Source organism: Haliotis rubra, unplaced genomic scaffold, assembly GCF_003918875.1.
Source record: "Haliotis rubra isolate DU_JTF1 unplaced genomic scaffold, ASM391887v1 Scf1005, whole genome shotgun sequence".
Lineage (NCBI taxonomy): Eukaryota > Metazoa > Mollusca > Gastropoda > Lepetellida > Haliotidae > Haliotis > Haliotis rubra.
In genome coordinates this window covers 36,683-56,932 of record NW_025764899.1, presented here as the reverse complement: position 1 = coordinate 56,932, position 20,250 = coordinate 36,683, and the positions used below count along the sequence as shown (strand labels likewise).

Genomic DNA, 20,250 nt, shown 5'->3' with positions numbered 1-20,250 from the left:
TGTACAGTGACAATGTCGTTTTTGACAAGCTAAATTCCCAGATATCAAAAACATTTAATATGCGTTTCCAAAGATTGTTTCAGTAGATACCAGGACCCATAGTCCTAAAATTTCTTGAATGGAGTCTTAAGAAAAAACAAAAGCTACGTTTACATCAAAGAATATTCTTATGCAATATCCATTCAAAATAAGAGTTTTCCTTCAGCTAAGAGCCTCAAGATGACTTAACTCACCTGATAATTTTCTTCACCCTTCAAATTGGTAACTATTTACAGACAACAGGCTGGGACATGCCACCTGTGAACTTTCATTGAGTATATTATTATGATAAGGGTCTTGGGTCCAAGTGGTGGTTCCGGTGAAACCCCTTATCTAACTGACGTGCTGGCTAGCTATTCTCGAAACGTTCGTATCCCTACGAACTTTTTAAGCCCATTCTTAACACATTGGCTATGATCAATGTTAAGAATTCATAGGGCCACGAACGTTTGACGAACGTTAAAGTGACAATCCAGACAATCTGTGACAATTATTTAACATTCAGTCTTGGGCTCACAATGGGTCAAATCATGGCTGGGAGTCAACCACCTAAAGCACTAGAATATTCACTTCTGCAAAGTGTAATCCCCCCCCAAAAAAAAAAAAATGAAAAAAATATATAAATAATACAATAACAAACAGCAACAATGAACAAACAATATTCCATTTGACCGCTTTCGTAAAGGTATTTGTGTCTTCATAGCTATCATCTGTTGCCATGCCAATTTACACTTGTCAAAAGGGTAAAAGTACATGATCAGGACCCCTGACTCACAGACTTCCATTTTTGTGGAAGCCACGGTGACTGAGTGGGTTAAGATTGCTGATGTGTGCTGGCGATTAGGTCATCACTCTGAGAGTGTGGAACTTAACAGCAAAAGTACAAGAATCGCTACTTTACTAAGATCGAATTCATGGATGTCAAGTTGTTTGCTAAGAGGACAGCAGGCTTGCTCTTTCCTATGAACGAATACTTGGATGCAACTTACTTTTATACATATACCTACATACGTACTTATGTATCTAAGAATAACAAAAGTGAAAAAATTACAACGTTGGAACATGTTTGCTGACAGTTAAATATTGCTGAGTGATGAAGGTGGACATAATTAGCACTGATTGGTAACAGCAATGGACACTTTAATTACACAAGGTATGCCAACTGCTAAATGTCGCTGACTGGGGTAGGGGGTAATTAAACAAAGAGTTCCTCATCATAAGGAAGTTGACATCCACAAACTCTTTCACTTCTAAAATGACATTCAAAGACTTGTCTTCCCAAACTGTTCTCTGTGCTCCATTGAAAAGGCCAAAGATTCATGCTTTAAAATTTTATTATCCTGAATCATGTTTTATAATTGTATCGTTTGAGGTAATCTGTCCAGCACTTGGAGCCTGCGACCAGCAGGATAAAACAGGGGGTGCCCGCATTCACAGTAAACCTGCAACACATAATGTCAGCCATCAAAGTCTGGTACTGTGCAACCAAATATCCTTTCTAAAATTAGGTTAAAAGTGATTGCATACACAGCCCCTGACCTAGATATTACTCTTACTGTGTATATTGGACCTGAATACTGTCAGTTTTATACTGCTAACCCACAGAGACGCCATGGCGACAGGCAGACCAACATTGATGTGATACCCCACTCGGATACACTGTCTCAGGGCCGATCCCTGGAATTAAGGACACTTTAAGTTGTTCACTGGTCTTGAGGGTGACATGGGCTGATGTATCCTCGATGTTTGTTTATGCTCCCTGAGCCCAAAGGTATTTATCTTACCGAACAAGAGAAAACAAATTTAGAGTTATCTCCCTTCCATCGATTTGCAATTGCAAAAACATCGGTAATTTCCGTACATCATACGTCATTCAATGTTATTCGAGATAAAGAATTACTGCTACGAAGTACCAGTGAGTTGGCATTCCCAGCAGGGTACATAGAAAATGTTACTCGCTTGTTAGCAGGGTACATTGTAAATAATAGAAGAGTGCTCAGCCAATCAGAAAACGACATTTATGTGTGAGGCAAGATAAATGGTGATGAACGTACTTCTCATGCCTCATGGTCTGCAACAGGGAGGAGGAGGGGTCGACTTTATGTAGCTCTTCTTTCACACGATCCTCGAAGAACATCTGAAACAGAACATGTGTAAGATTGTTGTTTAATAATGAGTGTGAGCGAGTTCAGTTCAGTATACATTCAGACAAACCAGGCAAGTGTCTAGAGAAGCGCATGAGAGATCATGATTATGCCACACTTATTGCTCAGGACAAAAGGACAGAACTGTTTGATTTTGCTGCCATGGAAACACACGGCAAAGGAGTGTTCTGCAAGCAGATCACCACACTTATTTGTCATAAGTTTGTTTCTTGTTGAAGACCACACTATTCTGGCTGTATCAAAGCGGTCTGTAAATATTTGATTCTGGACATGAGATTGACATCTAGTGATTGACATCATGAGCATCCATAAACACAATTGGGATATGATTGTGACATGAAATCATCAGAGTTAACAACCCAGAGCCAAGATCCATGAAACATGGCCATAAGTCAAAGCTTGTCAAAGGGGAAACAACTACCCAACAGTATTATGTCCCATGGAATGATGTAATGTAATAATACATGCTTACTGTTTCAAGTACTTAATATCTAATCACTGCTCCAATCAAACGCCACATTTCTGCAATAGCCAATCAAATCCTAGATACTTACCTCCATAGCGTCTGGGGTGTACTTTCTGTCCTCATCCCACGGTGGTGGTTCCACTCCTGGACCAAACATGTGACACAGGTGGTCATAGAACCTGACAATACAAAACAGCAGCATCATTCTATAGCAGCATCATTCTATAGTATTCATGTCAACTTAGTAAGAGTTAGAAACGAGTTGCCCTATAAACCTTTACAATTATTTTAAAGGAGTCAGCAGACTGGTGACCTGAGCATAGGTGTGAAAATTCTGGGTTTTTGGTATTGCTCATTCAGTGAATAGTTGCAAAGTCTTTGTCAGTAATGAATGAAAAGGGTTTTACTCTTTACAATTCTTTTATCATTATTCCATCGATATGACAGCAGGGGGCACTAGACGAGGGTTTTATACATGTGGAGAAACTGAACCAAGTGTTTGGCCCTAATCATCAGGCTTCCCCATAGCACCATGAACATAATCAACATTAAATCTCTTGAGCTTGTTATTTGATTTCAGTTACTTACACATCATTCTCATTGAAGGCTTCAATGAAGTCTGTTTGTCCATGTTCTGGGTAGAAAAAACAGAACAGGCCAGAACAGGGTTCCACTCTCATCTACATGCACCTTGGCTCCAGACGGGTTGTGGCTCTCCAGACTTGTGAACAGGAGAGGGTTGAGCTTGGCGGTCTCCGCTGTCCTTCTCAGTCCACCGACTCGGATGCCACGATCCTGTATCACCATGAAAGTCATCAATGGTAGATCTGATGGAGCATATTGTTTACGACTGCCATTCAAACTACTCTGTTTCTCATCCCAAGACTTCAAACATTTGAGTTATAAGCAGGTAATACCACGACTATGTCCGATCCACCCATATTACTTGTGTCTTCCACCAAATATGTCTGACTAGCCTACAAAACCCAGAATATCTTTGTGTTGCTAAGTTCATGACAAATCAATTACCTTTTATTGAAAGAGAGATTTATTGAAGACTAAATCGTGGTTTCTTATCTCAGCAAAATAACCTTCTTCTCAGGACTAAATATCAAATGTAATTTCTCCATGAATTTTCACATTAACTGAGAACAGTGTTGTCATGGTGTTAGAAATGTTTGTTGTTGTAATAATCAGTTTTGCACACTTTATATAGACATACAACAACATAACTTGAGTCAGTACGTATTCCCTCATTAGTGATATACAGCTTTTCATAAAAATTTACCATTTCAGTCTAGTGGTATTACAATACTTTTAACACATTGAAGTGACACTTAAGCACACTGACTAGTGATGTTCGATTGATGACAACAGACTGATCTATTGTGCTACAGTGTAGTGATGTCAACTTCATCACTAGGGTGATGTTTGATCGATAAGGTCACAGTCGTGCTGGACAACATCCCTGTGATGCCATGTCACCTGTATCAGTGCTATCAGCTTCCTGTCTGCAGCCTCCTCTTTCCTGTCCTGGGCCGCTTGCTTCCTCTCATCCCGCTCCTTCACCCTCTGAAACATGGCCGTCTTCATCAAGTCACGCACACACACACACGTAACATGTCTTTATCACGTCCTGTGCCTTACACAGATGCCATCACTGCGGTGTCATAACTCAGAACATAGTACACAGCAAGCAAGGAAGAATTCCTACGAATTTATAAAGAATGTGCAGATTTACATGCATTGACCAATCAAAGGGCTTGCTTTGACCACACCTCAGTTGTTAGCAGGGTACATCCATTTGTGTCAAGATCGTTTAGTTGAGAGTCAAAATCGGGTTTCAATCGACTTGCAGAAATAACAATAAAGAGTTGGTAGGTGTCATGATTGGTGATCGATAGGCCAATCATCCATTATTATGGTTACATTCAGTTTAATCAATTGCTTGGGATGGCAGCTTAGCGATCGGCAAAGCAGGCAGGTGGGGCGCACCGAAGTGTTCGGCCCTGTCATAATGTACTGTACTGTGAAGCATTTCGAGTCAGGGGTTATCTCAAATTTAAAAAAATTGTTTTTAAATCTTTAACCCTCGCAAAGACATGAGGGCCTGTGCTCATCCCCTCCAGTACTTACCTGCTGCTTGTCAGTTTTTGCCCTCATACTGAGGAGTTCTTCCTGCCCCGGTTCCAGCTCAACAAGGTCAAGGTTATTTAATGGACAAACAGAAATGAACAAAATTTGCTGGATATGATGATTTACAGTGAAGTCCGAGTCATCCGGAGACCAATAACAGCATCTAATGTACTACAGCCTGTGTTAAGTCCGAGTCATCCGGAGACCAATAACAGCATCTACAGTACTACAGCCTGTGTTAAGTCCGAGTCATCCGGAGACCAATAACAGCATCTAATGTCCTACAGCCTGTGTTGTATACATATCGTACAAGGATACCAGCAGAGCAGCATCTATCCACGTCATGGTGTCCTCGTGCTTGTTCAGCTTCATACAGCAGTCAATACCTGCAGTACACAAGTCACGCATCTCAGAGGAAGGCACATGTTGATGGGTCGACAAAGAACATAAGCGCTTGATGACTACAGCACTACGGCGGAGCATGGTGTCAACACTACAGTGGAGCATGGTGTCAACACTACTTGGGCGGAGCATGGTGTCAACACTACGGCAGAGCATGGTGTCAACACTACAGTGGAACATGGTGTCAACACTACAGCAAAGCATGGTGTCAACACTACAGCAGAGCATGGTGTCAACACTACAGTGGAGCATGGTGTCAACACTACGGCGGAGCATGGTGTCAACAGTACAGAGGAACATGGTGTCAACACTACCGCAGAGCGGAGGAGCATGGTGTCAACACTTCAGTGGAGTATGGTGTCAACACTACAGCAGACCATGGTGTGTCAACATGGTGTCACCGCTGGAGGAGCATGGTGTCAACACTACAGTGGAGCATGGTGTCAACACTACAGCCAAGCATGGTGTCAACACTACTGGAGCATTATGTGAGGAGCACGGTGTCAACACTACGGCAGAGCATGGTGTCAACACTAGGGCGGAGCATGGTGTCAACACTACAGCAGACCATGGTGTCAACACTACAGCAGACCATGGTGTCAACACTACCGCAGAGGAGCATGGTGTCAGCACTACCGCGGGGATGGTGTCAACGCTACAGCGGAGCATGGTGTCAGCACTACAGCGGAGCATGGTGTCAGCACTACGGCGGAGCATGGTGTCCGCACTACGGCGGAGCATGGTGTCAGCACTACAGCGGAGCACAGTGTCAACACTACAGTGGAGCATGGTGTCAGCACTACGGCGGAGAATGGTGTCAGTACTACGGCGGAGCATGGTGTCAGCACTACGGCAAAGCATGGTGTCAGCGCTACAGTGGAGCATGGTGTCGGCACTACAACGGAGTATGGTGTCAGCACTACAGCAGAGCATGGTGTCAACACTATGACGGAGCATGGTGTCAACACTATGGTGGAGCATGGTGTCAACACTACAGCGGAGCATGGTGTCAACACTACGGCGGAGCATGGTGTCAGCACTACAGTGGAGCATGGTGTCAGCACTACAGCAGAGCATGGTGTCAACACTACAGTGGAGCATGGTGTCAGCACTACAGCGGAGTATGGTGTCAGCACTATAGCAGAGCATTGTGTCAACACTAGGGCGGAGCATGGTGTCAGCACTACAGTGGAGCATGGTGTCAACACTACGGCGGAGCATGGTGTCAACACTACAGTGGAACATGGTGTCAACACTACAGCAAAGCATGGTGTCAACACTACAGCAGAGCATGGTGTCAACACTACAGCAGACCATGGTGTCAACACTACGGCGGAGCCATGGTGTCAGCACTACGGCGGGGATGGTGTCAACGCTACAGCGGAGCATGGTGTCAGCACTACAGCGGAGCATGGTGTCAGCACTACAGCAGAGCATGGTGTCAACACTACGGCGGAGCATGGTGTCAACACTACGGCGGAGCATGGTGTCAACACTAGGGCGGAGCATGGTGTCAACACTACAGGAATGCATAGCACCAACATTATAGCAGTTCATGACATCAACACCACAACAGCTGTCTGCACAACACTGTTTACATTACAGCAGTGTTGGATGTAAACACTAGGATGGTGCATGAATTCAACACTACAAATGGTTTCCTGTGTTCACTCACCTCTCATAATGGCCTTCCAGTGATCAGGCTGAAACTTGCGGGCAAAAATACAATCCCTTAAGGAGGACCCATAGTTTCCTGCAACAGAAAACATCACAATGTTAAACACAAAACCAGATCAATATTCTGCAACCCAGAGGATATACAGGTGATACTGTGCTGCTTACCAAGGTGATACTGTGCTGCTTACCCAGGTGATACTGTGCTGCTTACCCAGGTGATACTGTGCTGCTTACCAAGGTGAAACACGGTGCTGCTTACCCAAGTGATACTGTGTTGCTTACCAAGGTGATACTACGCCGCTTACCCAGATGATACTGTGTTGCTTACCCAGGTGATACTGTGCTGCTTACCCAGGTGATACTGTGCTGCTTACCCAGGTGATACTGTGTTGCTTACCAAGGTACGCTGCTTACCCAGGTGATACTGTGTTGCTTACCAAGGTGATACTACGCTGCTTACCCAGGTGATACTGTGCTGCTTACCCAGATGATACTATGTTGCTTACTAAGGTGATATTGTGCTGCTTTCCCAGGTGATACTGTGTTGCTTACCCAGGTGGTACGGTGCTGCTTACCCAGATGATACTGTGTTGCTTACCAAGGTGACACTACGCCGCTTACCCAGATGATACTGTGTTGCTTACCCAGGTGATACTACGCTGCTTACCCAGGTGATACTGTGCTGCTTACCCAGGTGATACTGTGTTGCTTACAAAGGTGATACTACGCTGCTTAGCCAGGTGATACTGTGTTGCTTACCAAGGTTATACTGTGCTGCTTACCCAGGTGATACTGTGCTGCTTACCAAGGTGATACACGGTGCTGCTTACCCAAGTTATACTGTGTTGCTTACCAAGGTGATACTACGCCGCTTACCCAGATGATACTGTGTTGCTTACCAAGGTGATACTACGCTGCTTACCCAGGTGATACTGTGCTGCTTACCCAGGTGATACTGTGTTGCTTACCAAGGTGATACTACGCTGCTTACCCAGGTGATACTGTGCTGCTTACAAAGGTGATACTACGCTGCTTAGCCAGGTGATACTGTGTTGCTGACCAAGGTGATACTGTGCTGCTTACCCAGGTGATACTGTGCTGCTTACCAAGGTGATATCCGGTGCTGCTTACCCAAGTGATACTGTGTTGCTTACCAAGGTGATACTACGCCGCTTACCCAGATGATACTGTGTTGCTTACCAAGGTGATACTACGCTGCTTACCCAGGTGATACTGTGCTGCTTACCCAGGTGATACTGTGTTGCTTACCAAGGTGATACTACGCTGCTTACGCAGGTGATACTGTGCTGCTTACCCAGATGATACTATGTTGCTTACTAAGGTGATACTGTGCTGCTTTCCCAGGTGATACTGTGTTGCTTACCCAGGTGGTACGGTGCTGCTTACCCAGATGATACTGTGTTGCTAACCAAGGTGATACTACGCCGCTCACGCAGATGATACTGTGTTGCTTACCCAGGTGATACTACGCCGCTTACCCAGGTGATACTGTGCTGCTTACCCAGGTGATACTGTGTTGCTTACCAAGGTGATACTACGCTGCTTAGCCAGGTGAAACTGTGTTGCTTACCAAGGTGATACTGTGCTGCTTACCCAGGTGATACTGTGTTGCTTACCAAGGTGATACTGTGCTGCTTTCCCAGGTGATACTGTGTTGCTTACAAAGGTGGTACGGTGCTGATTACCCAAGTGATACTGTGCTGCTTACCAAGGTGATACTTTGCTGCTTACCCAGGTGATACTGTGCTGCTTACCAAGGTGATACTAAGCTGCTTACCCAGGTGATACTGTGCTGCTTACCCAGGTGATACTGTGCTGCTTACCCAGGTTATACTACGCTGCTTACCCAGGTGATACTGTGCTGCTTACCCAGGTGATACTGTGTTGCTTACCAAGGTGATACTGTGTTGCTGACCATATTCTGTGCTGCTTACACAGGTGACACTCCGTTGCTTAGCCAGGCGATACTGTGCTGCTTACCAAGATGATACGCTGCTGTTTACCCACTTGATACTGTGCTGCTTACCCACGTGACACGGTGCTGCTTACCCAGGTGACACGGTGGTGCTTACCCAGGTGATACTGTGCTGCTTACCCACGTGACACGGTGCTGCTTACCCAGGTGACACGGTGGTGCCTACCCAGGTGATACGGTGCTGCTTACCCACGTGACACGGTGCTGCTTACCCACGTGATACTGTGCTGCTTACCCAGGTGACACGGTGGTGCTTACCCAGGTGATACGGTGGTGCTTACCCACGTGACACGGTGCTGCTTACCCAGGTGACACGGTGGTGCTTACCCAGGTGTTACGGTGCTGCTTACCCACGTGACACGGTGCTGCTTACCCAGGTGACACGGTGGTGCTTACCCAGGTGATACTGTGGTGCTTACCCAGGTGATACTATGCTGCTTACCCATGTGATACTATGCTGCTTACCCAGGTGACACGGTGCTGCTTACCAAGGTTACACGGTGTTGCTTACCCAGGTGACACGGTGGTGCTTACCCAGGTGACACGGTGGTGCTTACCAAGGTGACACGGTGCTGCTTACCCAGGTGACACGGTGATGCTTACCAAGGTGACACGGTGGTGCTTACCCAGGTGACACGGTGGTGCTTACCAAGGTGACACAGTGCTGCTTACCAAGGTTACACGGTGTTGCTTACCCAGGTGACACTGTGTCGCTTATCCAGGTGACACGGTGGTGCTTACCCAGGTGACACGGTGGTGCTTACCCAGGTGATACTGTGCTGCTTACCCAGGTGACACGGTGGTGCTTACCAAGGTGACACGGTGCTGCTTACCCAGGTGACGCGGTGGTGCTTACCAAGGTGACACGGTGCTGCTCACCAAGGTCATACGGTGCTGCTTACCCAGGTGATATTGCGCTGCAGCTCTGTTTGTATAACACACTGCATTCAGTTTCTTGTCAGGACTCTTGCTCCTAATGGCCTCAGCGTAGTTTTCTATTGCAATGCGGTAGTTTTTCTTTTTGAAGTTGTCATTACCATCGTCTCTGTAGCTGTCTGCGCGAGCTGTGGAGAATAACTGATGTTATAATTACAAGACATTTAGAATGACTTACGTACGACACATGAGATATCAGAAGTCAAGGTTGTATAAACCAGTGGTCAATACTATGAAGCAACTACGACTGGGTGTAAGATAATCTCTAAATCAACTACCATGTGAGTCAAATTGCCAGGGTCCCGATCCACAAAGCTATGTCATTTGTTAGCCTATGGTCTACTATAGCCGAACGTTGCATTGGACTCCCCATTGTGAGTACATAGGATGTTTCTCCCGTGGAAACGACAGGGCAATTTCAAATGAAAATCTCAGTCTTTGACCACTGTCTGTTTCCAGGTATCATGATGAGGACATATTTGCACCTGTCGGGTTGTCACTCTCGTACTTGATGGCCATGAGTCCCTCCACAGCTGGATGCAGCGGCTTGGTCAGGTCTAAATCATCCTGGGACGTCATGAAAGCTGGGTGGCCGTCAATATCCTGCAACACAGACACTACCACTGGACATGCATCACTTCCAATCTTACAGGGGGCGGTCAGGTAGCCTAGTGGTTAAAGCGTTCGCTCGTCAAGCTGAAGACCCGGGTTCGAATCCCCACATGGGTACATTGTGTGAAGCTCATTTCTGGTGTCCCCCGCTGTGATATTGCTGGAATATTGCTAAAAGCAAAGTAAAACCTAACTCACTCACTCACTCCAACCTTACATCATGCTGCGGTCACTAGGACCGGCTGACCTGTCCAGTATCAGGTTCTGTTCATGGAGAGTTCAACTTCTGGCCCCATCAGTTTCAAGACGACAAAGTTAATAGTCGTATGTTTATCAAGTTCTAATTTATGACGTGCAAAGCACTTTATCTTGAACTTGTTCATGTGAGGCACTGTCTTCATCAGTTGAAGAGAGGCAACACAAACAGCTTCTGTCCTAATATTGACACTAACTGACAGACTGAGGTTGGTTTTACGCCGCTTTTAGCAATATTCCAGCAATATCACGGCGGGGGACACCAGAAATGGGCTTAACACATTGTGCCCATGTGGGGAATCGAACCCGGGGTCTTCGGCGTGACGAGCCAACGCTTTAACCACTAGGCTACCCCACTGCCCCATTGACACTTACATAAACCATAACAAGACAATCCATTTAAACACCAAACTTCAGTATTTATAATATAAGGAGAGCTACTTTTGTCTCCATTCATCTTTCCACCAAAAACCCCATTGGTGTTACATCCCGTAACCTATCAAAAGTCATAAAGTGGATGCTTTATTCATAGTAAATGGAAGACGCACCCAGTAAAGTTGGAAGTAATGAAGTCAAAATCAGGCTGATGTTGAAAATGAATCCATGAGAAAGTTATGTGAATTTATGCTTTAGCAAGTTGAGCATTCTCTGTTACAAGTTCTGATGGACGCTTCCTTTACATGATGAATCATGCTGATTTAATCTCTCTAAAAGGTATTTTTGTATTTGACTTTATTTTTTGACACTGAGGATTTTCCCAAAATGCAATTCTGTAACTCTCTGCTTTATTGACAACATAACACACTGACATATTAACAAGTTTCATCAGAGAATGAATGACAGCTGTGTAGTGTTCATCTGGGTGAGGTAACCTGCTACTGTCAGGATGTTGCTATGGTGTAATCAAGATGACGATCGACTTGGCCATGTGGCCACCTGGGGAGATATCAACACTACATGACTGACTCACGGCTAGTATTTCCTCTATGCTTGCTTCATGCTCAGCTTGAGACTTGTTCTTGCTCTTCTCGATCATGCCCTCAAGGTACTGTTCAAACTCAGCATCCAGTTTGGCTGCTAGCTCCTTCCTCTCTTCATCTGTCCAGTCCTTCTTCTGCTTGATCAGTGACCGGTTCATTTTGATTGATCTGGAATAATCGAGAAGAAAGATGTCCCTCTTCTAAACAATCTACAAGATTATGCAGAGAAAAAATTAACAGTTTAGATTTTCACTTAATAACCTGATTGGTATTTCAGTGTAATACCTGAACAAGTTTCCACTAAATTATATTTTTGATCATGGTAAAGGTAACAAACAAATTTCAGCTGTGTATTAACGTGTGTTATATACAGTTTTGGGTCATACAGTTTCTGGTCATACAGTTTCAAATATCATGCTTCTTGCAGATTAAACAGATGCTTGGCAGATTCAAACTAATATAACGGAAAATGTAAGCATTACTTTCGAATGTTATCCTGAGAATTGTCATAGTATTTCAAAGATTCTCAGATGACAGCTCTGCACACAGAGTATTAACAGTTATATCCACTCGACATCGAGTGAGTAAGTGGGCTGGTTTTAACAGTTCCAACTTTCAATTTTAACAGTTTTTTTCAAATCACAGATGTAGGTGGATAACCCGGAGTGATGCCGGACGTTTTCCACTCCGATGAAATCCATAAGCACTAGGCGCTTCGGTTGTGACAACAAGCAGGCGAAGGGGACCTTGTCAACACATACAAATCATGTCATGGTCATTTAAATTATCCTTGTGTCATGTAAGTTCGATCACTTAAGAACTGTCGCTGTATTTGCTAAGTTATATTCATATAATTATATTTTCAAATATCTTACCTCTAAACTTATTTATTTATGTCAAACATTCCCAAAATCCAGGTATTTTTACTGCTTTTGACCAGAAGATCAAAGCTGCAGATATCGTAAGTTATCGCTACGTATTGCGACAATTACACTTCAAAATGGGCGATCGAAGTTACATGACGATCGAAATTGTATGACTTGACGATATGCGCGTGATTACGGTCGAGAACATTCTGGAAACGTGTTATGATTTAATCAAATTTGAACAGGACACATTCTGTGACATCAGTTATTGGCAAAACCATTCAGGATCGTAGATTATACACAAATCTTGGTAAGACTTCCGCCCGTATCCCCCCTACATTTTAACGGTAAGGAAACATTTCTTTGAGTGGCATGTTTATAAGTTTCAATACCGTATGTTCATATACAATTAGCATGTAAAATGTTTAAAATTAACATGTTAAAACTCATCCTTATCAGATGAGGAATAAATACTCAGGTGATATGATTTGACTAGAATGAAATTTAAGGGGGGATACGGGCGGAAGTCTCTCCCAAATCTTAAACCCTGACTGTTCAGATCGAAAACACCGTTACACGTTATGATGAGATGGCACATGGTGATCGAAATCAGGACATATTTACAAACGTAAACACGAAAGACTGGACGATGAACCACGTTGACAGATGGTCGTAAGATGACAACAGAGCAACTCACTTGACGACCTGTTCCCTAATCTTTTAACATGTAAATCTCGGCAGATAGTTTTCGCTAATCCACATTTGTCATAACAGAAAATAATAGGCCAAGATCCTTGAGCGAAGTGCGAGGCAGCGTGAAACTGACTTCCTGTAAGGGAGTTAACTCTTCCCTTTAATGAGTAGCCTCCCTTACACCTTGATCCCCATTATTAATCGCATGTCGCAATTTTCATGGTGCGTGTTATCCGGTTGTCAATAATGATCTCTTATACAGTGAATATGTGTCTTTAGTTTTGGTTTCATGTATTTATATATATTACATCCGAACCCCAGTACCTACTTGTACCTCATCCGGCGAACAGAATGACTTCCTCAGCGCATTGTTAATGCTAATAATTGATAATTTAATTAAATCATGATGCTCTGATGATGAGGGGCATGATAAAATGACAACGAAAAGGGATTCATCACAATTTAGCACAGCTTTAGTAAAAGGGGTTGATTATGGAAAAATGTCACAGGTCTACTTTCTGAAAAATACATGAAATATTTGACCATTATCGAGGGACACAGGGGGCGGTGGGGTAACATAGTGGTTAAAGCGTTCGCTCCTCACGCCGAAGACCTGGGTTCGGTTCCCCACACGGGTCAAATGGTTGAAGCCCATTTCTGGTGTCCCCCGCCATGATATTGCTGGAATATTGCTAAAAGCGGCGTATAATCATACTCACTCACTCACTTTAGGGACACGACCTGACCCCTCACCTAACCATACGCTAATTATTGTCGCTAATTACAGTGTCTGCAACAGGGCATGGAACGGGCAGTTAAAAGTGCTGAATAGCATCAACTGTTCAAGAAAATGATCACACTACTGGGTCCTTTTGACAAGATGTCGTGTATATAAGTCAACGTCTGGTTTGCGCACACCGGGAGTGATGTATCATCAAATATATGTCAAAACGAGGCAGTCAGAGGACTCAGTATGGGGCTGTGTTTTTTCACTTTCATAGTTACATCTGAAAAAGAGACAACAAATTGATCAATAATGCATGCAGCGGTGGCTGATGACATTTTGTGAGTCAGGTTTGTTTACCGCATATATATCTATGGATTCGCGATGTACCGCTGGTACCGGCAGTTCTCAAGACGTGGCTGTCATGAAAGGTGCCAACCTTCAATATCCTTTTGGAAACAAATTACAAATATGCTGTTTCATGAAACTCAGACAATTTTGTGAATCCATAACGTTGCCTACACAGAAAGTCAGATCCAGTATAACAAAATATAGACTATTAAAGTACTGTCGGAAATAGAAAATAACTGTTATTTCACATTTACGTCTACAATTTATGTAGAGAATATGTGAAAGTGTGAAATATTTCTTAAACTAAGTGCGTCCTAACTATAGTCTCAGTTGTAGGGAGATAAGAAACGTAAAAATTGGACTTTACTCGGGAGAGATTAGTGCAGTCCAAATCGACTTATTTGGAACAGACCATGGCTTTATGCGAATTGGAAGGCGATGATATTGTATTACAAAGGACATTTTGAACTTAGACTTAACTTCATTATAAACGATAGCTGACGTAAAAAAATAATAACGTTAATTGTGAAAACAGTAAGGATGTAGCTACCATGGAGTCTCACTATCACTATAGAAAGAAACAGGTAGGAGGGGTCGTTTCAAAAGCAAAACAAGGACGTGTGTCGCAGACGGTGGTTTGGGGTCGGGCTGGGGGATACAGATATCAGCTAAGATAAGGTGATCCTTCAGGGGAACTAAACTGGGGAAGTAAACGGCATGCCATAACAATTTACATATAATATCCAGTCCTGTCGATCTTCGGGTGCTCATGCCACCTATATAGTTTGAGACATTTAATACGATGACTGAGTATGCTTTTCTATGGGTATCATACTGTTGTACATACCTGAACATAAACTTTATGAAAGAAATACACGTAAGATGTTAATCAATAGATGCGACATATTCATCACACAAGAAAAGGCATCAAATATCTTTGAGATGATCCCTTTGTGCCTTTAGGCAGCACGTGCAGTCCATGCCAGGTGACTCGATGGTCCGTCGTCATACCTGGCTGAGCGACCTAATTGCCATCTATAGTCTGATCCATTGTTTTCAGTAGCTAGTCATATTTTTTCTAAGTTTTGCCCGATTTTTACGAGTAAATATGCTTTTCTGGATATCCTATTACGCATCCCACTGAATGCCCAGTTAGACCGATGTGGGTTATTTCGACATATGCTATTTGTGTAAATGTGTAAATTTTCTATTTCCGACAGTACTTTAGAAGGATGTTTCGGTTGATGTGGGATTGGGTTTTAAGACCTATAACACAGATACAAAACATTTAAAGAGAAACTGGGTTTCTTTTGTCCAGATAATAACATTGTTTGTAATGCCGATAAGCTATGTGTGTTAATCTTTTCTGTAAGCTTTTCAATAGATTTCAACTATGTTTCTGTGTTTCACACGTTGAAGACACATACGATTTGTCTGTAAGATATTAAACAGATTACAGCAATGTTTGCGATAATTAAGAGCCATTTGTATATTTGGTTGTAAGCTATTAAATAGATTACAAAAATGAGATATTGAAGAGCCATTTGACCTGGCTGTAGGCTATTCGGTAGATTACAGCAATACTTGATAGGCTGAAGAGCTAAACCATTGAACAATTGCAACAATCCTTGGGGTACGGGGGACCTATCTGTCCCCCTGTACGGTTCAACGTTACAAGTGGAATGGGTAGATGTCCATCTGGGTGTAGACTATACAACGGATTGCAACAACGTCTGAGATACTGAAGTGGTAGATGACCATCTGGATGTAAGTTATTCCACAGAATACCACAACGTCTGAGATACAGAAGTGGTAGATGATCATCTGGATGTAAGTTATTCCACAGAATACCACAACGTCTGAGATACTGAAGTGGTAGATGACCATCTGGATGTAAGTTATTCAACAGAATACCACAACGTCTGAGATACTGAAGTGGTAGATGACCATCTGGATGTATGTTATTCAACAGAATACCACAACGTCTGAGATACTGAAGTGGTAGATGACCATCTGGATGTATGTTATTCAACAGAATACCACAACGTCTGAGATACTGAAGTGGTAGATGACCATCTGGATGTATGTTATTCAACAGAATACCACAACGTCTGAGATACTGAAGTGGTAGATGACCATCTGGATGTAAGTTATTCAACAGAATACCACAACGTCTGAGATACTGAAGTGGTAGATGACCATCTGGATGTATGTTATTCAACAGAATACCACAACGTCTGAGATACTGAAGTGGTAGATGACCATCTGGATGTATGTTATTCAACAGAATACCACAACGTCTGAGATACTGAAGTGGTAGATGACCATCTGGATGTAAGTTATTCAACAGAATACCACAACGTCTGAGATACTGAAGTGGTAGATGACCATCTGGATGTATGTTATTCAACAGAATACCACAACGTCTGAGATACTGAAGTGGTAGATGACCATCTGGATGTATGTTATTCAACAGAATACCACAACGTCTGAGATACTGAAGTGGTAGATGATCATCTGGATGTAAGTTATTCAACAGAATACCACAACGTCTGAGATACTGAAGTGGTAGATGACCATCTGGATGTAAGTTATTCAACAGAATACCACAACGTCTGAGATACTGAAGTGGTAGATGACCATCTGGATGTATGTTATTCAACAGAATACCACAACGTCTGAGATACTGAAGTGGTAGATGACCATCTGGATGTAAGTTATTCAACAGAATACCACAACGTCTGAGATACTTGAAGTGGTAGATGACCATCTGGATGTATGTTATTCAACAGAATACCACAACGTCTGAGATACTGAAGTGGTAGATGACCATCTGGATGTATGTTATTCAACAGAATACCACAACGTCTGAGATACTGAAGTGGTAGATGACCATCTGGATGTAAGTTATTCAACAGAATACCACAACGTCTGAGATACAGAAGTGGTAGATGATCATCTGGATGTAAGTTATTCAACAGAATACCACAACGTCTGAGATACTGAAAGTAGATGACCATCTGGATGTATGTTGTTCAACAGAATACCACAACGTCTGAGATACTGAAGTGGTAGATGACCATCTGGATGTATGTTATTCAACAGAATACCACAACGTCTGAGATACTGAAGTGGTAGATGACCATCTGGATGTAAGTTATTCAACAGAATACCACAACGTCTGAGATACAGAAGTGGTAGATGATCATCTGGATGTAAGTTATTCAACAGAATACCACAACGTCTGAGATACTGAAGTGGTAGATGACCATCTGGATGTATGTTGTTCAACAGAATACCACAACGTCTGAGATACTGAAGTGGTAGATGACCATCTGGATGTAAGTTATTCCACAGAATACCACAACGTCTGAGATACTGAAGTGGTAGATGACCATCTGGATGTAAGTTATTCAACAGAATACCACAACGTCTGAGATACTGAAGTGGTAGATGACCATCTGGATGTAAGTTATTCCACAGAATACCACAACGTCTGAGATACTGAAGTGGTAGATGACCATCTGGATGTAAGTTATTCAACAGAATACCACAACGTCTGAGATACTGAAGTGGTAGATGACCATCTGGATGTATGTTATTCAACAGAATACCACAACGTCTGAGATACTGAAGTGGTAGATGACCATCTGGATGTATGTTGTTCAACAGAATACCACAACGTCTGAGATACTGAAGTGGTAGATGACCATCTGGATGTATGTTGTTCAACAGAATACCACAACGTCTGAGATACAGAAGTGGTAGATGACCATCTGGATGTATGTTGTTCAACAGAATACCACAACGTCTGAGATACTGAAGTGGTAGATGACCATCTGGATGTATGTTGTTCAACAGAATACCACAACGTCTGAGATACAGAAGTGGTAGATGACCATCTGGATGTATGTTGTTCAACAGAATACCACAACGTCTGAGATACTGAAGTGGTAGATGACCATCTGGATGTAAGTTATTCAACAGAATACCACAACGTCTGAGATACTGAAGTGGTAGAAGTCCATCTGGATGTAAGTTATTCCACAGAATACCACAACGTCTGAGATACTGAAGTGGTAGATGACCATCTGGATGTAAGTTATTCAACAGAATACCACAACGTCTGAGATACAGAAGTGGTAGATGACCATCTGGATGTAAGTTATTCCACAGAATACCACAACGTCTGAGATACTGAAGTGGTAGATGACCATCTGGATGTAAGTTATTCAACAGAATACCACAACGTCTGAGATACAGAAGTGGTAGATGACCATCTGGATGTAAGTTATTCACACAGAATACCACAACGTCTGAGATACTGAAGTGGTAGATGACCATCTGGATGTAAGTTATTCAACAGAATACCACAACGTCTGAGATACAGAAGTGGTAGATGACCATCTGGATGTAAGTTATTCAACAGAATACCACAACGTCTGAGATACTGAAGTGGTAGAAGTCCATCTGGATGTAAGTTATTCCACAGAATACCACAACGTCTGAGATACAGAAGTGGTAGAAGTCCATCTGGATGTAAGTTATTCCACAGAATACCACAACGTCTGAGATACTGAAGTGGTAGAAGTCCATCTGGATGTAAGTTATTCCACAGAATACCACAACGTCTGAGATACAGAAGTGGTAGAAGTCCATCTGGATGTAAGTTATTCCACAGAATACCACAACGTCTGAGATACTGAAGTGGTAGATTACCATCTGGATGTATGTTATTCAACAGAATACCACAACGTCTGAGATACTGAAGTGGTAGATGACCATCTGGATTTAAGTTATTCAACAGAATACCACAACGTCTGAGATACTGAAGTGGTAGATGACCATCTGGATGTATGTTATTCAACAGAATACCACAACGTCTGATATACTGAAGTGGTAGATGATCATCTGGATGTATGTTGTTCAACAGAATACCACAACGTCTGATATACTGAAGTGGTAGATGACCATCTGGATTTAAGTTATTCAACAGAATACCACAACGTCTGAGATACTGAAGTGGTAGATGACCATCTGGATGTATGTTATTCAACAGAATACCACAACGTCTGATATACTGAAGTGGTAGATGATCATCTGGATGTATGTTGTTCAACAGAATACCACAACGTCTGAGATACTGAAGTGGTAGATGTCCACCTGGATTTAAGTTATTCAACAGAATACCACAACGTCTGATATACTGAAGTGGTAGATGTCCATCTGGATGTATGTTGTTCAACAGAATACCACAACGTCTGAGATACTGAAGTGGTAGATGTCCACCTGGATTTAAGTTATTCAACAGAATACCACAACGTCTGATATACTGAAGTGGTAGATGATCATCTGGATTTAAGTTATTCAACAGAATACCACAACGTCTGATATACTGAAGTGGTAGATGACCATCTGGATGTATGTTGTTCAACAGAATACCACAACGTCTGATATACTGAAGTGGTAGATGACCATCTGGATTTAAGTTATTCAACAGAATACCACAACGTCTGATATACTGAAGTGGTAGATGTCCATCTGGATTTAAGTTATTCAACAGAATACCACAACGTCTGAGATACTGAAGTGGTAGATGACCATCTGGATGTATGTTATTCAACAGAATACCACAACGTCTGATATACTGAAGTGGTAGATGATCATCTGGATGTATGTTGTTCAACAGAATACCACAACGTCTGAGATACTGAAGTGGTAGATGTCCATCTGGATGTAAGTTATTCCACAGAATACCACAACGTCTGAGATACAGAAGTGGAAGATGATCATCTGGATGTAAGTTATTCAACAGAATACCACAACGTCTGAGATACTGAAGTGGTAGAAGTCCATCTGGATGTAAGTTATTCCACAGAATACCACAACGTCTGAGATACAGAAGTGGTAGATGATCATCTGGATTTAAGTTATTCAACAGAATACCACAAC

At 42.7% G+C, this 20,250-nt stretch overlaps 1 protein-coding gene across 1 annotated transcript; it reads right to left on the bottom strand.

Annotated features, from left to right (window-relative positions):
- Positions 1-1,355: 1,355 nt before the first annotated feature.
- LOC124267534 (tetratricopeptide repeat protein 4-like) lies at positions 1,356-13,364 on the bottom strand. Its single transcript, XM_046702461.1, is given in 13 exon segments — positions 1,356-1,481; positions 2,094-2,176; positions 2,759-2,849; positions 3,259-3,317; positions 3,319-3,465; positions 4,156-4,242; positions 4,807-4,863; positions 5,125-5,192; positions 6,884-6,961; positions 9,784-9,945; positions 10,303-10,420; positions 11,655-11,832; positions 13,228-13,364. Coding segments are annotated over 12 exon segments (1,215 nt in total). The 5' UTR covers positions 11,823-11,832; positions 13,228-13,364; the 3' UTR covers positions 1,356-1,384.
- Between the last annotated feature and the right edge of the window lie 6,886 nt (positions 13,365-20,250).